Genomic DNA, 19,935 nt, shown 5'->3' on the forward strand with positions numbered 1-19,935 from the left:
TACCTCCATTGATTCCAAATGAGTTGAACTTTTGGTTTCATTCAAAGTCAATTTCTGGTCGAAGGTAATTTTCATTGTTGGAATCGGGCCTTTCGGAAATCGATCAGGGTCTTTAAAATCATTTGGTGAATTGCAATCACTGGAGGTCAGACCGTCGAATCCTTGGGGTTCTCTCGTTCTAGGTGATTCATGTTGTGATCTTTCCCTTTGGTTGCTGTCTTTGGCCGGTTTGCGTTTTTTCTCGATGTTCTGTTTGTTATGTCGCTTGCCGGGTTACTCCTGGAGGTCAATTGGAAGCTGGATTCCCTAAGAGGCGAACATCTTCTGCCTCCTCGCCAGGATGCATTATCTGGGTGATGCGATCTGTGAGTTGATCTGTCCGAGTTGATCTGTCCGAATATCTATAAGCGGAGGAACGTTTCATAGATCTTTGGCTTCATATCGTCCAATGCGTAGCCCCAATCATAAAAGTCATCAGCCGCCTGTTTCAACCAGTCTTTTACTGTTGTTGCGCCCATCTATTCCTGGCTCAACGATTTTTAGGTCACTTCATCTTAGTCGTTTTAAAGTTGGTATTCTTGCAAATAGGGCCATCACAGTTCTTCTGTTAAGTATTAAATTATCCCTTTTATTCGTCACTCTTTGGATTTTGAAAGATTTTTCGAGAGTTGTATTTTTCTCCCTCTGCTTTGTTTGGTTCAAATGTTGATCTGGAAATTTCCTATGTTTTATTGACGAGGGTGTATTTATTTCATTTGGTGATCTTCTTGGTCCGTGTTCATCTAGCGTCACAGACCTATAATTTGACTTTTTGAGGGGGTTCATTGACATCAGAGGAATCTTTTTTCCAGTAGATTTGTTTGCTTCCATTTTCGTTCCTCTCTTTAATTCTGCAGTTATTAGAAGGAATTGTTAAAGATGCAAGTTTTACGGCCTTGTAGTTTTCTTTCAGTGTTTTGTTTGTTTGATTTTTTCTTTTATCTTCCAGGGTCAGGAATGCCGGAGCCAAAGAATCTTTTGTTACTTTTTTTTTCCTGCGATGGTAGGTCTCTGTCATCACTTGTTCCTGTCACTGCTTTTCTGTTTCTCCCTTCTGACTGTAGATGATTCAGGTCCGTGTCATCTTCCAAATGTGTGCTCATGTTCAGTAAGTCCACGGAATCATCAAGGGCTATCTTGGTAGCGGAATCTCGACCTCAACATCTGTTAAATGGGTAAATGAATGGAAAAATTACCTGAAAGAGTTATCAACAGATTGTGAGACACTGAAAACAAATCCAAATCTGGTGAAAAAGAAACTACGGGAACGAGACTGGTGTGCAACGGTAGACGAAAGGAACCGCTATAAAATAATGGAAGATGCAGCAAAGGAAGGAAAAAAACAGAATAAGCTCCCACAATATCTGATGAAATCTCCAAATGCGAATTTCCAAAAGACTTTCATGAAATTTCGGCTGAACGCATTTCACACAAAAGTGAGCTTAAATCTGAGACACAAAAAAACTTTTGTGAATTTGTCATGTCGCTTCTGTGGGAATTTCCCTGAAACCTTAAAGCACTTTATAGCATTATATTGTGCAATTATATTGTGCAAGCCTGAGATCTTTAAGAACAGTGCATATGGCTCAAGTGATTAATCTCTACCCGACATTATCTGGAGAAGAAATGTGGATAAAACTCGCCAACCCAAAAGAAAAAGAAACCTATGGTCTGATAAACTTTTATGTAATCTAAACATAAAGCTAAAAGAACAAAATGAGTTGGAGAGTGAAAAGTAAACAGCCAACACTATGGAAGTAGGGAGACTGATGACAGACTGATAGTAGTATGAACTATGCTATCTGGCTGAGGCCCACTAACTTTGATTTGTGGATTCCTAGGTAGAAGCTGTTACTCTTTCCTAATTTAATGACTCTGTGAAGATGCATTACTTTGGGTTGGCTGGGATGGGATTGTATATTGATTCCTTTTCTTTTAAAAAGTTTGTTATAAACTAAATGGAAAAAAAAAAATTTAAAAAAAACAAGGGCTATCTTGTCTGATGAGAACTGAGCACAATTTGTCTCGGATTTCAAAGCCTTGAGCTGACTCTTTGGTGTGTGTAGAGCGTTTGATTTTTGTATATTCAGCAGCACCACTCTCCGATTATTTATTTTTGATGGTTTCTCTGATCAATGTTTATCTGTGCTTGCATTTAACTTTGAACCAGACGCCCACACAAAGTCAGTGATTGTTTGGGTCTTTTTTGAGAATATTTCGAAAGATGCCACCTCGTCCAGCTGTTTCTTCGACTTGCTGTTCACTTGAAGGGATCTGTCTGTAACTGGTTTTGAGCTTATCTCTAAAATGTTGTTTTGGGATATACATCCATTTGGTATTGTGTCTCCCTTAGAAAAGTTCTTTGTTATAGTGACTAATTTGCGTCCTGGCCCTGGCCCATGTCTGCAGTTGCTACGATCTTTTCAGCTGTTTGACCTTTTCGAGTTCCAACTACCGCAGTCAAGTCAATTAGGGCATTTTCCCCATCCGGGATTAAGATGGCAGGTTCGTTTAAGCATTCATTCGTTTGAGTTCCCTGCGAAGAAGAGCCATTCACTCCTGCATGGTTGACGGTTTTATGATTCATTTTGTGAGATGGGTACTGAAAGTCTTTATGGGGGATTTCGGTTGTCTGATTCTTTGTGTTTGGTACTTACATGCTCTTTGCCAATATGTAGCCTTCCAGCAGAGACATTTTTGAAGTCATTGCCGCAGCGATGTTTGTATGGTCCTTTAAAGTTTCCGATATTCCCTCGTACAATTTGCAAAAGGGGGCCATAGCGATAGTGATTGCGGACATAATCGTTATTAAATCAGGCTTTTTTCCTGAAGAATCTGCAGATTTAGGAGTTTGAAGGTCAGATAGCCTTCTCCTGTGTGGAGAGCCCAAGGATGAACAGTCTCTTCTTGGAGTGGCTTCATGAGCATTTGCTTTGGTCTTTTCTCTCATTTCTCGTGGCCGTGGTCTACTATCAGTTTGAAGTTTACTTGGTGTAATTTGTAAAATGTCCAACAGGCCGCCTTTAGATCCTGGGGCCCACAAGGATTCTGTGCATGAATTTCCTGTGAGTTCCAGAGAGATTTTGCATCCAGTATCCATTTGGCTTTGGGGGCTCTCTGGGTGACTTTGATGGTTCCGGTGTGGCAGCGGGGTCACCCTGCCCTTCCAATATTTCAGCGTCTGAAATTTCTCCCGATGGTTGGCCTCTTTTCTTGAAATAATTAAGGACTGATTTGCAAGATATTCTTTCCTCCTTTCGTGGTAAGTGTCGACCGTCTCTTTTCTGAGCGCGCCTTTTTCTGAGACTGTTATTGATTTTCCCATCTTGTTTGCATGTGTTTTTTTTTAATTATTGTAAAAGCTTGTTTTTCTTTAAGTTTGGGTAGATTTTTTCCCGAGGACTTAGTATGCTCGGAGTCCGAGTCAGAGGAATCGGATGTTTCAGTTTCATATGAATCCAGGGGTATTTTGTCGATTATTTTATTTATGATTTCCCGTGCCAGTGTGTATGAATCTTGCAATATCATAGAGTCCACTGACTCTTTGGGGACATGATCGATAAGGTCGCCAGAGGAAACTGAAGGTGGAGTGTGAGTGTTGTCTCTAGGTGTAAGGTCTGACAAAGCAGCTGTCCATGGGAGACCATGGACCTCCACCTGCAAAATCAGTTTGTTTGTATGAATCAGGCACACTTCCTGATCATCCGTGTGAGATGGGAGGCCCTCAGAGGGTAGCAAGTCTCTTTCAGGCACGTTGGGATGTGGGCCCACACACACCCCGTCGGCCCCGTCTTCCGATCCCTTACCATCTTCACCAGTAATTATAGGCGCCAGGTATTGAAAGAGCATACTAGGTCCCTGAATTTCAGGAAGATTGTTGGTGGATAGTTTCCCTTCGGGCTCGGGGAGGCTGATTTGGGAGAATATGGGCAAGTCCCAACCCTCCCGAGACCATGTTAGATGACGTACAGTGGTCCTTATCCCTCTCTGGGACGAGTAAACAGTCTTGCAATGTTGAGGATGCATTAACTGATGACATGGTTGTGCACGAGGTTGAACGTTGCACTTACCTGATTTAGCGGAGGTCAGCAGGTGAGGCACTGGCAATCTGCCTCTAGGCTCTACTGGAGCACAGATCATGGTCACCGGTCGGCCGGGGCACCGCAGAGTAGAGCTCCTTAATAGGGGCCCAGATGTACGTTCAAATCTGCTTTTTCTGACTCCTCTTTCGGCCATGTGCTGTCACCAAGAATCGAGGCTCCACTCCTCACAGCTCCACAGGTTCCAAACAGGTAAAGTTTGCCGCCCTTTTCTCCTCGCCGGGCTTAATCAATTTTTTGTTTCTGTTCCTGTTGTCCAAAGTAAAAACTTCTCTATTTCTCATCACATGTCAATCCCAAGCTAATGGGCCCATTTTATTCTCCTAAGTGCGACAAGTTCCTCATTATACCAGAAGCACAATCGTATTTCTGAGCGTTTATATTCTGTAGTTAGTGGGGCTACTGCATAACGTTGGCCGTGAGACAATTATGGTAGGCATCTTTTAGTGTGATGGGGCTGTCATCTTTTATGTCCAAGGTATTTAGTGCCTTGGATAACAGAGGTTCTAGGTTTTCAGGTGTGAGCTTACGATTATTTCTAGTATCGAATGAGTTGGATATTTTATGGGTGGGTGCCAGTGGTTCAAGGGTGTTGATAGTGAACGTAATACTATGATGGTCCGACTAGTCAAGTGGGCTTATGCCATCAATGGTGACGTTAGTATTAAGCGAGAGGACCCAATCCAGGGTACGACCTTTGATATGGGTAGGGGAGTTTACTAACTGAGTGAAGCTCATATCCTTCAGCGAGGAATGTAGGGCTTCTGCTTTGTGGTCATGGTTACCGTTAAATCCTAGATTCAGGTCGCCCAGGAAGATGCATTTGGTGCTAGGTTTAATGTAAGGTGCTAATAGAAGTGGGGTTTCATTCTCTGGCTGGTTGTTAGAGTTAGGGGCTCTATAAATAACCAATAGGTTGATGGTTGTTTTACCATTTATATGACGTTTAGCTAGCAGTAACTCATAGCCTAGTAGGCTTTCAATTTGGCATGATCTGAGTTGGAGTGTAGTGTTTGCGATGATCCCCACACTGCCTCCATGTGAATGTGTCCTATCCGTTCTGAGGATAGAGTAGTCTGGAGTGATAGCAATGGTGAGGAGGGGGCCGGAGGCTTGGTGACGCCAGGATTCCGTGACAATTAAGATGTCGAGATGAGATTCCGTGATGAGGTCATGAATTTGAATGGCATGAGCTCTTAGAGAGCAGGCATTTATGAGGGCACATTGAAGGGTGGTGGGTTGTTTGGGTGTGGGGTTTTCTTCTATGTTTGTGATTGCTGGTTTAGTAATGCTGCTTAGCTTAGGGTTAGCTTTGGATGGCACCTGGTATCCCCTTAGTGGTGATTTGGTGTGTGCATGACGTAATGGGGTGCTGTGGGCAGTATAGTGGTTGTCCTGATCTTAGGCGCGATTGTCTGACTGTACCTAAAACAGGTGTCGATTGTATCTGGTCGATGTTACTGTGCTTTGGGGGTTGTCTTGCATGGTCCATGTGGGTGGCAGGCCGTATAATAGCCTTGGGTTTAGTGGTGGTACTGTCAATTGATGTGTGTGGGAATGGAGCTGTGTGGTGCAGGAAAAGTGTGGGACATGGGATAGGATGGTTCCTAGGGCAAGCTAGTTTGCTGAGGCCTAAACCATTATTGTGTATTTTATAGTAGTTCCCCATGCAGGGAGTCTGGTTTGGGATGAGGCAACATGGGAACATGATAACGATAAGAGAGACTAACATGCTTAGGAATGGTTAGGAGGAGAGATGTGTGTCATTATACAGATAGGTATTTCAATACACATTCATGGGTACTGTGTTATACAGTAGAATGGGCTGTTTTGAAATTATACAGGTGAGCAATTCAAAGCACATTCATAGGCTGTTATGCTAGACAGTAGAATAGGCTATTTTGAGTTTTCTCAATGCCGGCGAAAGATGCAATTTTGATTTATGGCAATTAACTAGAATGGCCAGTATGCACAATGATAAAATAGGCTATGTGGCATTTTCACAAAGCACATGCACAGACATTGGATGATATGCTTAGTTAAAAGAGTAGGCTATTTTGAAATGTTCTGGTTGCAAAAGGATGAATCACATTCACAATGTGGGCTGTTTCAAGTTTTTTCAGCGCAGATCACTTTACGCTTTGGTAAGATAAGCAAATGCTACCTAACAGTCGCGTACATGCATATCAAGTGATAGTTCTTCCTAATGCCATTACTAGATCGCTATCACCATGAGTGAGGGTAGCATGCGATTACAATCAGGGGCCTGAAGGTGGTTGGATCCGAGGTGGGGTGCTCGTGAGACTGCTGATCGCGGTGCAGACGATAGGGGTGGGTCTTCCAGGTGCGTGGACCGGCACTCGCCTCCCAGCAGCGGGTTGGCTGAGATAAGCACAAGGTTGTCTACCAATCAGGGTAATGAAGCAGACTGTGTTCTGCTAGCGAAGACGGCGGGCGGCCATCTTAAAGTGTCCCAGGTCTCCTGATAATTCGTAGTGAAAAATACACACCACATATATTTCGGGTCGAAACAACAGCAGAAAAAGGGATCGGAGTGGGTCAACTGCATAATGCTGCCAAGAGATTTACCACGCCTAGTGCTCTAAGAATAAATCGGACATGATGGGCATCGATGAAGGCACGGTGCAGCCCCAGGCCTACCTTAGATAGGTTCTGGGTGTCTGGATGGTGCTCCGGCTGTGCGGGGAGCTCCTGCTCCTCCAGCGACATCTGCAGTGTGGCAGTCGACTCACGACAGACGATGGCCTTGCAGGGGTGGGCCTTCCAGGTGCGTGGGCCGGCTCTCGCCTCCCGGAACCTGGTTGGCTGAGATAAGCACAACGTTGTCTACCAATCAGGGTAATGAAGAAGACCGTGTTCTACTAGCGAAGACGGCGGGCGGCCATCTTAAAGTGTCCCAGGTCTCCTGATAATTCGTAGTGAAAAATACACACCACGTGTATTTCGGGTCGAAACAACAGCAGAAAAGGGGATCGGGGCGGGTCAACAGTGTAATGCTGCCAAGAGATTTACTGTGCCTAGTGTGCTAAGAATAAATCGGGCATGATGGGCATTGATGAAGGCACGGTGCAGCCCCAGGCCTACCTCAAATAGGTTCCGGGTGTCTGGATGGTGCTCCGGCTGTGTGGCCATCATTCTAAAATGTTGATCAGCGTGTCAGAACCAAATGTTATGCCACAGGACGAAATGGATGCATTTGTCACAGAAACCGAAGAGCTGTTTGCATTCTCCCCTCCACACACCTGTCGAATGAGTCACCTGAAGATGCTTCCTGCTGTGGATGCTCTTTGGTCAGAGATTGGCCCTGGTCTGAAAGGAACAGATTGAACAGACCCTACAGAACTTTTACGTACATTTTTGCCAACACTGTCTGGCATTATCTCCTGTTTTTTCCCTGGGCGGATTTATTTTCTGAGATCAAGATTTGCAAAATGTAGAGAATTGTATACATTTCTCAAATGAAACGTAGGGTAGAGCGATGAAAACTTTATTGGCATGTTATAGTTTCTTTCAGCTAAACAGGTGAGTAAAGTTAGTTAGTAGGTTTGCCATGATAATTCATGTTAATTGGATGTTGTGGATTATTTGTTGTATATGTTGTGCAGGATCAATACCTTTCAGTCACCTCGGAATACATTCAAACACACCAAAATTGAGAAATGCTGAAACTTCACCACTATTAAAATGCAGACAGTCAATTCAATCAAATACAGGGTGCATTGTATCAATCATATTCTCAGTTTATGCAGGAACCCCCTCTTCTCTGACCGCATCAGTAAACTGATGAAGCTAGAAACTCGGTTCGTTTTGTCTTCACTGAGCAGGGAAATGCCTGGAGTGGATTTTCCGCTGTGATCTCCACTCAGTTTAGTGAATGTCATCCAAAATGGTGTGGATGCTGAAAACCCACTGAAACATGCATTCTGAGGGTTTTCGCACATAACTTCATTTTGCACCCTCCCAAAATTAGGCATAGGAAGTGTTTTCAATTTGTAAAAATCTGATTTTTAATGTGCCGTCACAGTGGTTTACAACCTCCCCTGTTGCTACATTGAGACACATTTTCTCGATGTTAGGAGGAATGCCATTTCTGTAACCAATAGATCAGATCTGTAATCTTTAAATTCCAGAAGAAAGCGCTACTGCAATGAAATGTACACTGAGGTTTCAAGATATTTTGTTTACATTGTTAAACATGCACAGCAGATATTTTTTCATACTGTTGGATTTGATGAAATGTTATTACTTTTGTTTATATCTGAATTATTCATTTGAATGTGTCATAGTAACTTGTTTTCTGTGATAACTGATATCAACTCTATTTATAGCTGAATGCTACCGATGAATGCATGGTGGCTTTCTAATCGATTTTCAATAGCTGCCTTTTAAGAAGAACAGCTGAATACGATATCTGAAATATTTGTGTTATTGCTAAACCAGGACGCCTGAAATCAGTGCATTGCAGTAAACAACTTTTTTTTGTTTGATTACTAGAACCCAAATCAATTTCACAGTTGCCATTGATTTCACAGCTTCAAATGGTAAGTATGGCTGTCAGTCTAGGCTTTCAAAAGCATTTATAATTGCTCACTGCTGTTTCTCCGTGATTCTCAATAGTTAATATTTGTCGTTATGAATTGTCTACAGCATTGTAATACTGGATGGACATATGAATCGCATAAATAATAAACCTAAGGGCAAATACACCTCGTGATTTATATAGCTACGAAATCACAATGGCTCTAAAATCGAAGTGCCTAACCTTATACAAGGACTTGGCCAGGCAAGCTGTTCTTTCTTCTAGTTGCGTGTATGTCATCACAGTTGCATTTTCTAGTGATCCACGTTGTTATAGTAATTTAAGAGGGTGAATGGGTGAAAGAGAGACAAATAAATGTCAAACTTCCCACATTCCTTCTTCAAGTTGTTTAATTTAGGCAAGCATGCAGAATAAGTATAAAAAATCAGATTGTATGTGAAAAGAGCCAAGCATAGTGGAAAAGACATTAATCACTTTCACAATGTTGAATTGACTAAATACCTCACAACAATGGGGCTCATTTTGCATGAGCATGTAACGTTAATGAAAGAAGTAAACTCCTTGACCCCTGGCTCTCCCAGAATCTCCAAAATGCCCAATTTAGGCACCTTCCACACCATCCCAGCTGCTGCATGAGAACAGCGGAGTAATCTTGGAAGTCATTGCTCAACTGCCTCTGCCTCACTGAGTTTCTCTTGATGCCAAAGCTATGCCATCTCTGCATCTGAGACTTGCTGAGTCTCCTACCATTCCCATATCGATGCTATCTGCCTGGCTACCTGCTTTTTCATGCTCCAAGCCATTGCCACTGCAGTACCCAGACTCCTTGTTGAGCTAGCAGAGCCTGCTCGCTGCTGAAGACCAGTCTCTGCTTCTCTGCGAGGCCTCTAGGTCTACCAGTGCCACTGACCTGACATTGCTTGTTATCACCAGCATCTTCATCTCGCAAGCCATCACCTTTGCTGAACAGTACCGCAGCATTGGAAACCAGTACTGTCGCTCCCCGACTTGACCACGGCCCGGCACTGAAAGTGCCCAGACTCCCAATTTGACCCCAAAACGTCTGTGTTGATGCTGCTTGAGCCCTGAAAGACAGGAATGAAGTATTTGAAATTGCCATATCCCCCGGACCTCCTTAACGGACCATAGTGACTTTTGAAAGATATCTGAATAAATGTTGACATTTGGCTGCTGAAATCCTTGCCTGAGCAGCCCTGTTTGCAAACCCAGAGTACCATTTTAATGTAAAGTCTGCTTTTGCTGTATTCTCACATGCAGGGATGGACGTATAGTGTTTTCCCTATTTGTGCGCATTTTTGTTAGTGAAAGCAAGCGTCCCCAAAGGCAGTAACCTCCCCACAATGAGAGGCAATAAGGACACACCCCAGGAGGGAATGAGACCAGGACCAAGTGCGGGTGATGTAAAAGGGGTTTTCATATAATCAATGTAGGGCATGCAAAGGACTCTGCAGCTCCAAGAGCGCTCTGTCTGACAATAGCAAAGACAGTCATATTTATTACAAAACCACGTCATAAATCCTGTAAGCTATAGGGGGCACATTGTCTCGGGGATTTGGTGGCGTCGACTAAGCTATAGGTGGTACAACGATGAGCTGCTCCAGGATTGGTGGACATCTGCATGGTGCCAACATGGGGTGGACGGGTCAGCTGGGCTCATCAGGGTGGAGCTGTCATGCCAGGCGCAGTCTGTGTCGCTGCTTGGTGACTGTGCTAACACGTTGTTAGGCAGAAACCTGTGCAGTTCCCTCTGGGACCACTGCAAAAGATTTAAGACTACAGGTGTTTGGCAGTAAACCCACTTGGTAGCAGTCTGTACCACACAGATTCACTTGGTAGCTGTGGCTGAGCAGTCAGACCTCCCTCAAGAAGAGTTAGGCAGTATACAGAGTATTCACAATAGGTCAAAAGAACACAGTAGAACAAGTAAACACTGACCAGAGCTTGGTGTAAAAGAGATATAATTATTTATTTAAAACCACATCTAGAAAAACACACAGGCACTAATAGTAAGCAATTCAAAAACACGGTCACTAAAAGATATACACTCCCTTAAAAGAATATTAGACAATTCTTTAGTAAAGCCCCACTTATTTCCAGACAGCGGTGAGCGCTTAACGCAGATTGCACTCTAATAATTCGTTTTAAAAGGGAGAGAAAAGCAGAGTATAAACTGAAACAGATCCCAACACTTTTTTAAGAACACAACAAGAGAGGAAGGCAAAGTAAAACCGTGAGTTTAGAGTTCAGTAGGCCGGATCCACTTTAAGAGGATCAAAACGAAATGTGTCCAAGGTCACACGGTTGCAGTGCACAAGAGTCTTGCAAAGGTTCAAAAAGAGTTGGACAAAAAGAGAGGGACCAGTTAGAGGGTCAAGGCGGCCAGCCCAGTCCAGAAGGTTAAGGGGTTATTATTACCTTGTAGCAATCTTTAGAAAGGGAGGCCTGGCAGACACGGTACCTTAAAGTGGTGAGAATACTCCAGCAGGGGCAGTTGTTCCTGGCAGCGGATGCAAGTCGGTGCTTCGTCCGGGGGAAGAGAGGATCTCGTCGGGGAGGAAGACAGGAGTCCGTTGCACTGCCAGGGAAGAAACCAGCCGTGGAGTTCTCAGGTAAAAGGAGCGGTCCTTTTATTCGCGGTCCAGTGGTAAGTGGCTATCCGGTTGCCGGGGTGCTTGGCACAGGCAATTCGACCACAAGACGGCCTGGGATGCGAATAGAAGAAAGTAAACTGGTTGTGCCCACTAGTCAGGGGAAGAAGCCTCTCCAGCCGGGAGATCTTCTCTGTCGTCGGGAAGTGGTGAGTCGGTTCCGCAGGGCTCCACCGGTGGTGCCGTCGTGGTAGGTTGGCTCAGCTTCTACCTCGTCAGATTCTCAGGTCCTGTGGCAACTTCTGAAGTTCCAGTCCCCAAAGCCCTGCTTTTATGCAGCACACCCCCATTCACTCAGCCTAGCTGTCAATCAAACATGCTAAGTGGTGAGCCGGCCGGCTCACCACTTGGGCCAATCACACAAGAGTGTGACTTGAGTTACCAAGGTAACTCAGTCCAGGGTGCCTAAACCCCCTCCCGCACCCCCTGTGGTACCCAGACAGAGTGGCACCACTTTTGGAGGCTTCTGTGGAGAAGCCCGCCAAAAAATGGAACAAAGGGCTCGACTTGGGTTGGAGTCACAGAAGAGAACACAAACGCCATTTTAGAATCGAGTCCTGGCAAAAAATACCAACCAGCGAATTAATATTAAATAAATAAACCGGCGGTATGTTCGAGGCTATGAGAATTAAATAATTAAAGTTGGTAGCCTCGAACAAAGGGGAAATCCCATAGGGATATATTCGCGGTCGAATATAAAAAGTAGTATTCACTGCCACCAGCCAAAAATCGATCAGGGGGGACGGAGACGTACCCCCTCGGCTAACAGACCCCGGGGCAATCGAATTGCCCCGATCAGTACATCCACAATATGATGGTTTGTACTGGTTTCTGTTAATAATTTGGGACTAGTAAAGCCAATGGTAACTTTACATGCCCTGAGAGACAGTAGTCAGTCCCAGGGTATGGAGTCTATGGTGGGGTGTCGCTATGACACCCCTGTTTTACTGCACGCAGGGTGCTGTGTAACACACATTTTAAAAACACATGAGACCCTATGGAGTAAAGGACCCCATAGCCCATAAAACACATTAACAGTCAAAGGAACACCATAAATCATGTCCAAGAGTGGGAGAAAAAGAGTCTCACTCTTGGCAGGAGAAAAAAACAAACTCCAGAAATCCAGCAAAGCTGCTGGGGGACTCACTAGGTTAGGAAATTCAGCCTAAAGAGAGAATTCTCCCTAACACACGTTGCCCTTGTGGCCACACACACACAAACACTCATTCCTTAAACGACTCTTGTCCTGCAAATCCTACAATATGTTATTCTAGGAATATTTAGGAGACAGGAGAAACGATATGCAATGTGAAACTTCACCAAAACATCATTACACAATTACTTTTAACCTATTGACCAGGTGTCATAAGTCAGGGTATCTTGTCAGAGGGCACGAGGTGAGCTGCCTTGTTGTTCTGTTCTGTTAGATGTGGTGAGGGATTACTTTATGAGATGTAAGTAAACCTATCTCCAAGGCCCATTAACTTGGGGTGAACTAGATTACTATTGGATCAGTGAGGGTACACCTCTGGCCCCTTAAGGTGGTGGGGTTTAGGACCGGGTTGTAAATAATTCTTTTGGCTGACTGTGGCGGCCTCGGACATGGGGGAGGTGAATACTTGAAGCGGGTCCAGCAGAATGAGGGGAGGTGAGGCTGTGCTGCTCGTGCACCAGCAAGCCCTGGCCAGCCTTGGCGGGAGGAGGGGGAGATGGCCTTGTGGCTCTAAGCGATTATCTGTGCCTGGGCTGTACAATATATCATACGAGAGAACAATTAGTAAAGTTAGCACCATTAGGATGATTACATATTACTATCATTTATACATTTGTTTACTTCTCCATACATAGCAATGATGGTCCAGCAGTGGCACATGCATTACATAACATTAGTTGAACACATATTGGTAATTCGTAAGGCAACAAATGAATAACAACATGAGGTAGCATCAGGTTAGGTCGTGTACTCAGGAGCATAGAAGCAATACGTTCATATATAATTGTACATTTGCATTCTCATTTATAACAACTTAAACGTGTTTTGCTGTATTACACACAAGTATTCTTAGTAATGCTTTATTGCCTTCCATTGTACTTTAGCAGCAGTCATTAGTTAGCATTAAGGGGGCTCTATCAAGCCCTTTCATTAAGCCTTCAGGCACATGGTATCTTGCAGCGGGCGGGGGTCATCCTCGCTCTATTAGCATTATAAGCTTCACCCCTTTCCAACGCCCGTGTTATAATTTACAAACACCCCTGTGAGTCGTTGAGCTCTGGTATGTAGATAACCTTTCATCTGGGGAATTGTGGGCAGGGGTTCATAAAGGAAGGTTATTGACATCATATATTTTAAATGTTAGGGGTTAGATGCCGCGAGGCCTGTTCAATTAGGGTGGTTCTTGTTATTTTCCAGACTCAAACCGCGAGTCAAGTCACTTTGGGGACAGTGATGTACTGCGGAAGGTAAATGATACAGTGTTTGTTCTGATACTCGTTCGTGTCTGGTTTCTCGTGAGAACGGGCCTTTAGCGGATCTGCCATGGGGTGGAGGCGCAGGGGAGTGCATGGCTCCCTGCGCACAGTGAGCGGGGGCCAAGTTGCAGCTTTCTCAGGCAGGCTGTTTCATTTGGGCTTTGGTCGTTTATATCTAAAATGGAGTCTTGATGCTTTCAAAATGGTGTCTATGGTATGTTACAGTACAAATCGATTGGCCTTGTGTGTCGATCAGCAGCCCTCCTGCCTCCCGGGCACAGGTGCATGGTGGGCCGCTGACGAGCCACGAGCCTCATGGAGGAGGGGTATGACAGGGAGGGGGTCCTATAGATCTGTCCTCCCATACATTAGATTAATTAAGGATCTTTTTTCTATTTTCATACCCATGTGCTATTGTTTGTTTTGCTCCTGTACCTGCTTACAATCCTCCTGAAGAGTATATCCTGCCCTTGGGCAACACATTGCCAAAAGAGTTTAAGGTGGTATGCCTCTCTGGCTGTGCCTGTTTCACCTTTATAATTGGGATCAGTGCTAGTTTAGTAGTAGTGTAGGTCTGGGTAGGCGCTCCAGCCACTACTCATTCCTGTGTTCCCGCAGAGCAGTAGCCATTTCATCACACCAGACTGATCAGGTTGTCGATGTGGTCTTCCCTGACTTTCTACTATCAAGCTTTACCACACCAGGACACCGAGGTCATCTGATGGATAAGACTTCAGATTCTTCAGCAACAGTTGAATCCCAGGGTACGTTTTACATTCCCCCCAAGCAGGGCACTTTATAGTTCCCCTATTTGTAGAACTTTAACAGCTTTAGTGGTCTTCTACTCTTTCTTACTCTTCCCCTTGGTTTTAATCTGCTCGCCACTTCAATGGGCCAGTTTCCTCATGTCTGGCGGTCTCTTCTCTCCTGTCCTTCCACTTATACTATTTTCTCCTTTCATTGTATTCCTGCTTCCTCACCTCTGTTTCTCCCTTTCCCTGGCCTTTGCTTCCACTCAGCTCAATGTTTCTAGACGTTCCCCCTGCTCATCATCCCTTCTTTTGTGATGTTCCTCCTCACTCACTCTCTTTTGATATTGCTCCTCCTCTCTCTCATTTTGATCTTTCTCCTCCCTCCAACTCTCCTCTTTCTCTTTAATACACTACTCCGTCCCCTCCTTCCTCTGTCTTCCGTCTCTTTCTCTTCTAGAATCTCTTTGCAGTCAGACTCCCACACCCCTGTCTGGCCAGCCTACCATATATACCCCTCTCCTGCTTGAGATTGTAGGTCTTACGGTTTAAGTAGGAGCACCTGAGCTTAATAATTACCTAGACTGGAGGGACCTCTGGGGTCTATATGTCTCACCTCCCTTCCATGTGGCGGGAGTGTTATTTTAATTACTCTTGAGTGGAATGTGGGCCAACCAGTTCATCATACCTGCCATGTCTCACACTTCTGTGTCATTTATTACCAGCAACACATCTGCAAACTGTCTTTTGGGTGTGTGCTTGTTTAATTATCGTGGAAAATCTCACAAGCTAGGTACACTCACCTTTCATGTCTATCACTGTAAAATGGAGAAGTAAAAGTTGTACAGAGTATTTATTCCCAATTGACATTTCATATGCTGAGTTTTTGGTGCATTTTCTTTTTTTTAATCCTCCATGTATGATACTTTTAAAACACTATATTACCCCCTAAATTAATAATGAGAAACGTCACACAATGTATGCCAGCTGTTCTTCTTACATTGTCAATCCCAGATCTAACAGTTAGCTGGCCTCCTCATCCTTCTCTGAAATGGGCCCTGTCCGCTGTTCATATGGAAAAATATAAGACCCTCTACATGAAATATAATAATTCAGTTACATATAATGATCAGGTTTTTCTTTTAAAGATGACATTTTTATATACGTTTGATTCAGTCTGGGTGAATGCATGTCTATTTTCTACTCAATTGCCCAGCGTCTTTTTGTGGAGAGCTAATGAAACCTCTTCCCAGACCTACTTTTCACATGTTGGTTTTGCTGCGACATAATAAAATGTACATAAAGCGCTCAGATATCTCTGTTGGCACCCCCTTTCCATTTTATTATTTGTGTAATCCACTGTACAATGCTCAGATACCTTTTGGCCCAATCCACACTTAACAACACATTGGTAAACATTGCACAATGGAGCCTAGTAAGAAAAGAAAAACCCAAGCAGAACTTTGAAGGGAACTCACAAACACACAATGCTGGACTGACCATAATGTTTTCTGGGATATTCACTGCAAGGCGGCTGAGGGCAGGGGTTGATTTTGCCTCACGAGGCCTGAACCTGGTGAGGTAGCAGCCACCTCCAACCAACACCCAAAATATCAAACTCGGACTTCACTTTGTTAAATACTTTTTGTTTTACAGTGTGGGTCAGATGGGCCCTCAATTTCCTCCGCTTAACTAACCCCCACAAGCCTGCACACCCTTTTGAATCCCTTGCCCCAGCCACCACATATACTTTTATAAAAAATGTTGATTTTTATTTGTTATTCAGGTGTCACTGAAAATTTTTGTCATTATTTATTTTTCGTAACTAACACTGTATACCTCGGCTACTAGCATTTAGTAGAATGTAGGAAGCAAAACATCAATATAATGACACAAGTTAGTTTTGTCCACACCAGATCTGTATTTATGAAAAGCCTACTAGTTCTGGATAAGTTAGTCTTATTTGCATCATCATCTAGGCATGATAAATATAATCATAAAACACTGATAAGGACTGCTGCAGCTCTCCCAGCCCATGGACCTAACAACAAAGTGTCTATCTACTACTCACTTAAAAAACATAGATACGTATTGATGCTAAGAATGCATTCAACAGGCTTTTTTGGGTCTACCGTTTGGTCCAAACTTCCAAAATCTCTTTCAAGATCTTTATCGCCAATCTAGAGATCAAATGCCACTCAAAAGAATGACCCCCAGGGACCTACTCACCCAATGGGATTCAATACCAGGCTGTCCACATCCTATAGCTTTCAACCACATCACCCAACCCTCATCGAACTGCACTGGCTCCCACTGCAAGCCTGTTTCATCTTCAAATCCTGTTGCATCATCTACAGGGCTGTCATCCTGAAGTCCCCAAGCTACCCCATTGAGAAGCTTAGCATCTCCGGAGGTCTGTGATTCAACAAAAATGTGTAGACTTGAATTACAACGGTGCAAGAAGGAAAGAACCAGAAGACAGGCCTTCTCTATCTGCGCTCCAAGACTATGGAACCGCCTCCCTGTCAACATCAGACTTGCCCCTTGACTTTTACGGTTCAGAAAAGAGCTCAAGAATTCCTCTTCAAAGGAATGGCTCCTCCTTAACACCTAGGTCCACACACCCTGCACTCCTCACCTTACCTTTGACTCTTTGATGTGCTCCCACTTCCTCCCCCCAGTTGCTTGTAGATCCAGTACTGCAAATTGCCCACTCTCGCCCTCCTCTGTTAGCTCCCAGTTCCTTTTTTCTCTGCTTCCCTCACTGTGTTCTACCCCCATGATTGTAAAGTGCTCCATTGTTTCCCAAAGCTAGGTCCACGCTCGATAAATACCTTAATAAAAATAATAATAATCTAGCTTACTCCATCTGAGACAGCAGTTGTATTAAGGGTTTAGAATTTGATAATGGCTTTTTAGTTTTAGTCGGAGAGCCCAACTCATGCTCATGTCACCTATTTAATTTGCTTAAATCCTTAGGTATAATTTCCAACTAAAAACTAGTTACTACTGATCTCTCCCACCTGCGTTCATATATAGTCAAAGTGACTCTCTTTTTATATTTTCTAAAGGAAGTGTTAAATATCTGGGGATCTATATTTCTAGTTATGGCTCATATGTTGTGTGATAACATACATAGCAAACTAAAGATAATTGTCTATGACTTCAAAAGCTTAACATGACTTTATGGGGGAGAACTGGATCAGCCATGGTGTTCAATACCAATGCTGCTGTACTTGGGTGGTATGGCACCTGCCTAAGCAGTTTAATTTGCATTTAAAATGTGCTAACTCCATAAGCCAAACAGAATATCTCCTACACTAATCCTTAAATAGATATTCATGACATAATGTGGTCTACATTCAATGATTTATAGGTAAGATATACTGGTATTTTGCTTTTTATTTGTGATTCAGATTAAAACAAACCTTACACAAAAGTAAAATCATACAGTTCACACACAGCAGACACAATTTAAAAAATGACATTAAAAAATACAAATCTTAAAAAATGATCATTTCCAAATAGATGGTAATCCATCAAATTCATTAAGTAATCACCATTCATTAAAAAAAAATAGAAAAAGAAAAAACACAGAGAAGATAAACTAATGTATACAATGCTTATAGCGTTAATCATGAAATACATGTTATGACAGTATATTCGGAAAAATATCTATAGCAAATATAATAGTAGCTAGAATGAGCGACGTTGCCATAATAAAATTGAATAAGCTAATATTCTGGTATTTAAATTGCTTTTGGTTTGGGCAGGTTCTCTTGTTCTACCATATGAGTTGCTTACCCTGATCCCTCCTTCTGTGGAGTTTGGGTGTTTGTGCTGTTCCATCATTAAAAAAAGCTATCTATATTTTAAATTATTCATTAAATGTCATATGAAACCCTCAAAAACATTTATTTTAGAAAAGTGTACCTTGAAATAGTTGTATGAACCACCACATTCAGGTGTGATATGACAGATATTGTTTTTTTTGTTTTATTTTATTGCATCAATTAGTTACCAAAGGAAACTTTAAATGCATTGTGGAGATAAAAAGAAAAGAAAAGAATTGAAAAAAAGGAAGAAAAGGAAGAAGAAAAAAAAAACAAAAAAAAAAAACAGTTACATCAATTATATATATATATAGGGGGGGAAACAGTGTAACTCGAGAAAAATAACTAAATGTCCAAAATTGTAAAGGTTTCTCTCATAAAGTTCAACAGAGCCAGGGTCGTAGATACTTTTTCCCCCCTTCTCAGAATTAGCCACCTGTCCTGCAAGGTTAAAGTGCTTAAATTTGAAAGGTGCGTCCCCAACCATTTCTCTCTGAACTTAGTTAAGGTAACACAATTCATCACTAGATGCTGTAAGGTTTCAGCCTCTTGCCCACAGCCTCGACACAGCAGACTGGGTTTTTCCTCTTTTTTGGTTCTTCTCCCTAAGACTTCTCTTGTGTGGAAGAGGTTTAGTCTGAATTTTAAGAACCGCTGTCTTTCCGTATTTGAGGGAAATTTATCCAAGTAAGGGTGGACGGTGCCTCTGCAATAGTGCTCGTCCATGCCTTGGGTGATTGATGGCAAAGCACTGAGCCTGTCCAGGGTGGCTATCCAGTCCCAGTCCAAGAGTTTTCTCTTTACCATGAGCGGATTTAACATGAGATTGTCTGGTTTTAGTGCTATGGTATTCAGGATTTCTAAACAAATTAATTGCCACTTGGTTAGGACCGGAATCAATTGTCTTTTGATTGCTTCGTTAATTGCCACAAATCCACTTCTTTCCTGGGGGTGCAGACATTTGCAGAGGAGTGTCAGGGATTTCCAGACCGTAGATATGTAAAGGGACGATAGGCCTATTTCCTTACGCACACTTTCCATTGGAGTTGATGTCGGTAAGCCCAATACTCTTTTCCAGAATAGGCCCTCCAACAGTTTCCAAACATCTGAATTGATGAAGAAATTCGCCTCTGCTGCGTAAGTGAGAATTGGCACAACTTTCAGTTTTTAGAAATCTATCAGAGGACGAAGGGAAAAAGAACAGTATCGTTGCTTGATTAACAAGGCTTGCGAAGCTAAGTTCGTAACTTTACTTCTAAGCCTGCAGATACTTGGACCATCTTGGATGCTGTTGTTTAAAGTTACTCCAAGGTATATCATGGACGAAACCACTGGTACTTCTTCCCTGGAAAGGTACCACCTTAGATTTTTCATGCCGATGATAGGTCCTAGCCTCAAGATCTTTGATTTTATTGGATTTATACGGAGGCCGTTTCCTTGTGTGTATGATTCGAGTGCCTTTAGTTGCCGCTGAAGTCCGATGGCCGTTTGGTCTAGCAACAGAAGATCGTCCGC

General features: G+C 43.1%; 1 protein-coding gene across 3 annotated transcripts in view; it reads left to right on the forward strand.

The window, feature by feature from the left end:
- The window catches only part of CPNE8 (copine 8), a 2,424,038-nt gene that overhangs the window by 1,915,038 nt on the left and 489,065 nt on the right, over positions 1-19,935 (forward strand). For all 3 annotated transcript variants that reach the window (XM_069629223.1, XM_069629224.1, XM_069629225.1), the window contains one exon: positions 8,655-8,701. In XM_069629223.1, coding sequence (XP_069485324.1) covers positions 8,655-8,701 — 47 coding nt within the window. The remainder of the gene's footprint in view (positions 1-8,654; positions 8,702-19,935) is intronic.

The sequence above is a fragment of the Ambystoma mexicanum genome, chromosome 12 (genome assembly GCF_040938575.1).
Source record: "Ambystoma mexicanum isolate Mex_15411 chromosome 12, UKY_AmexF1_1, whole genome shotgun sequence".
NCBI classification, from domain to species: domain Eukaryota; kingdom Metazoa; phylum Chordata; class Amphibia; order Caudata; family Ambystomatidae; genus Ambystoma; species Ambystoma mexicanum.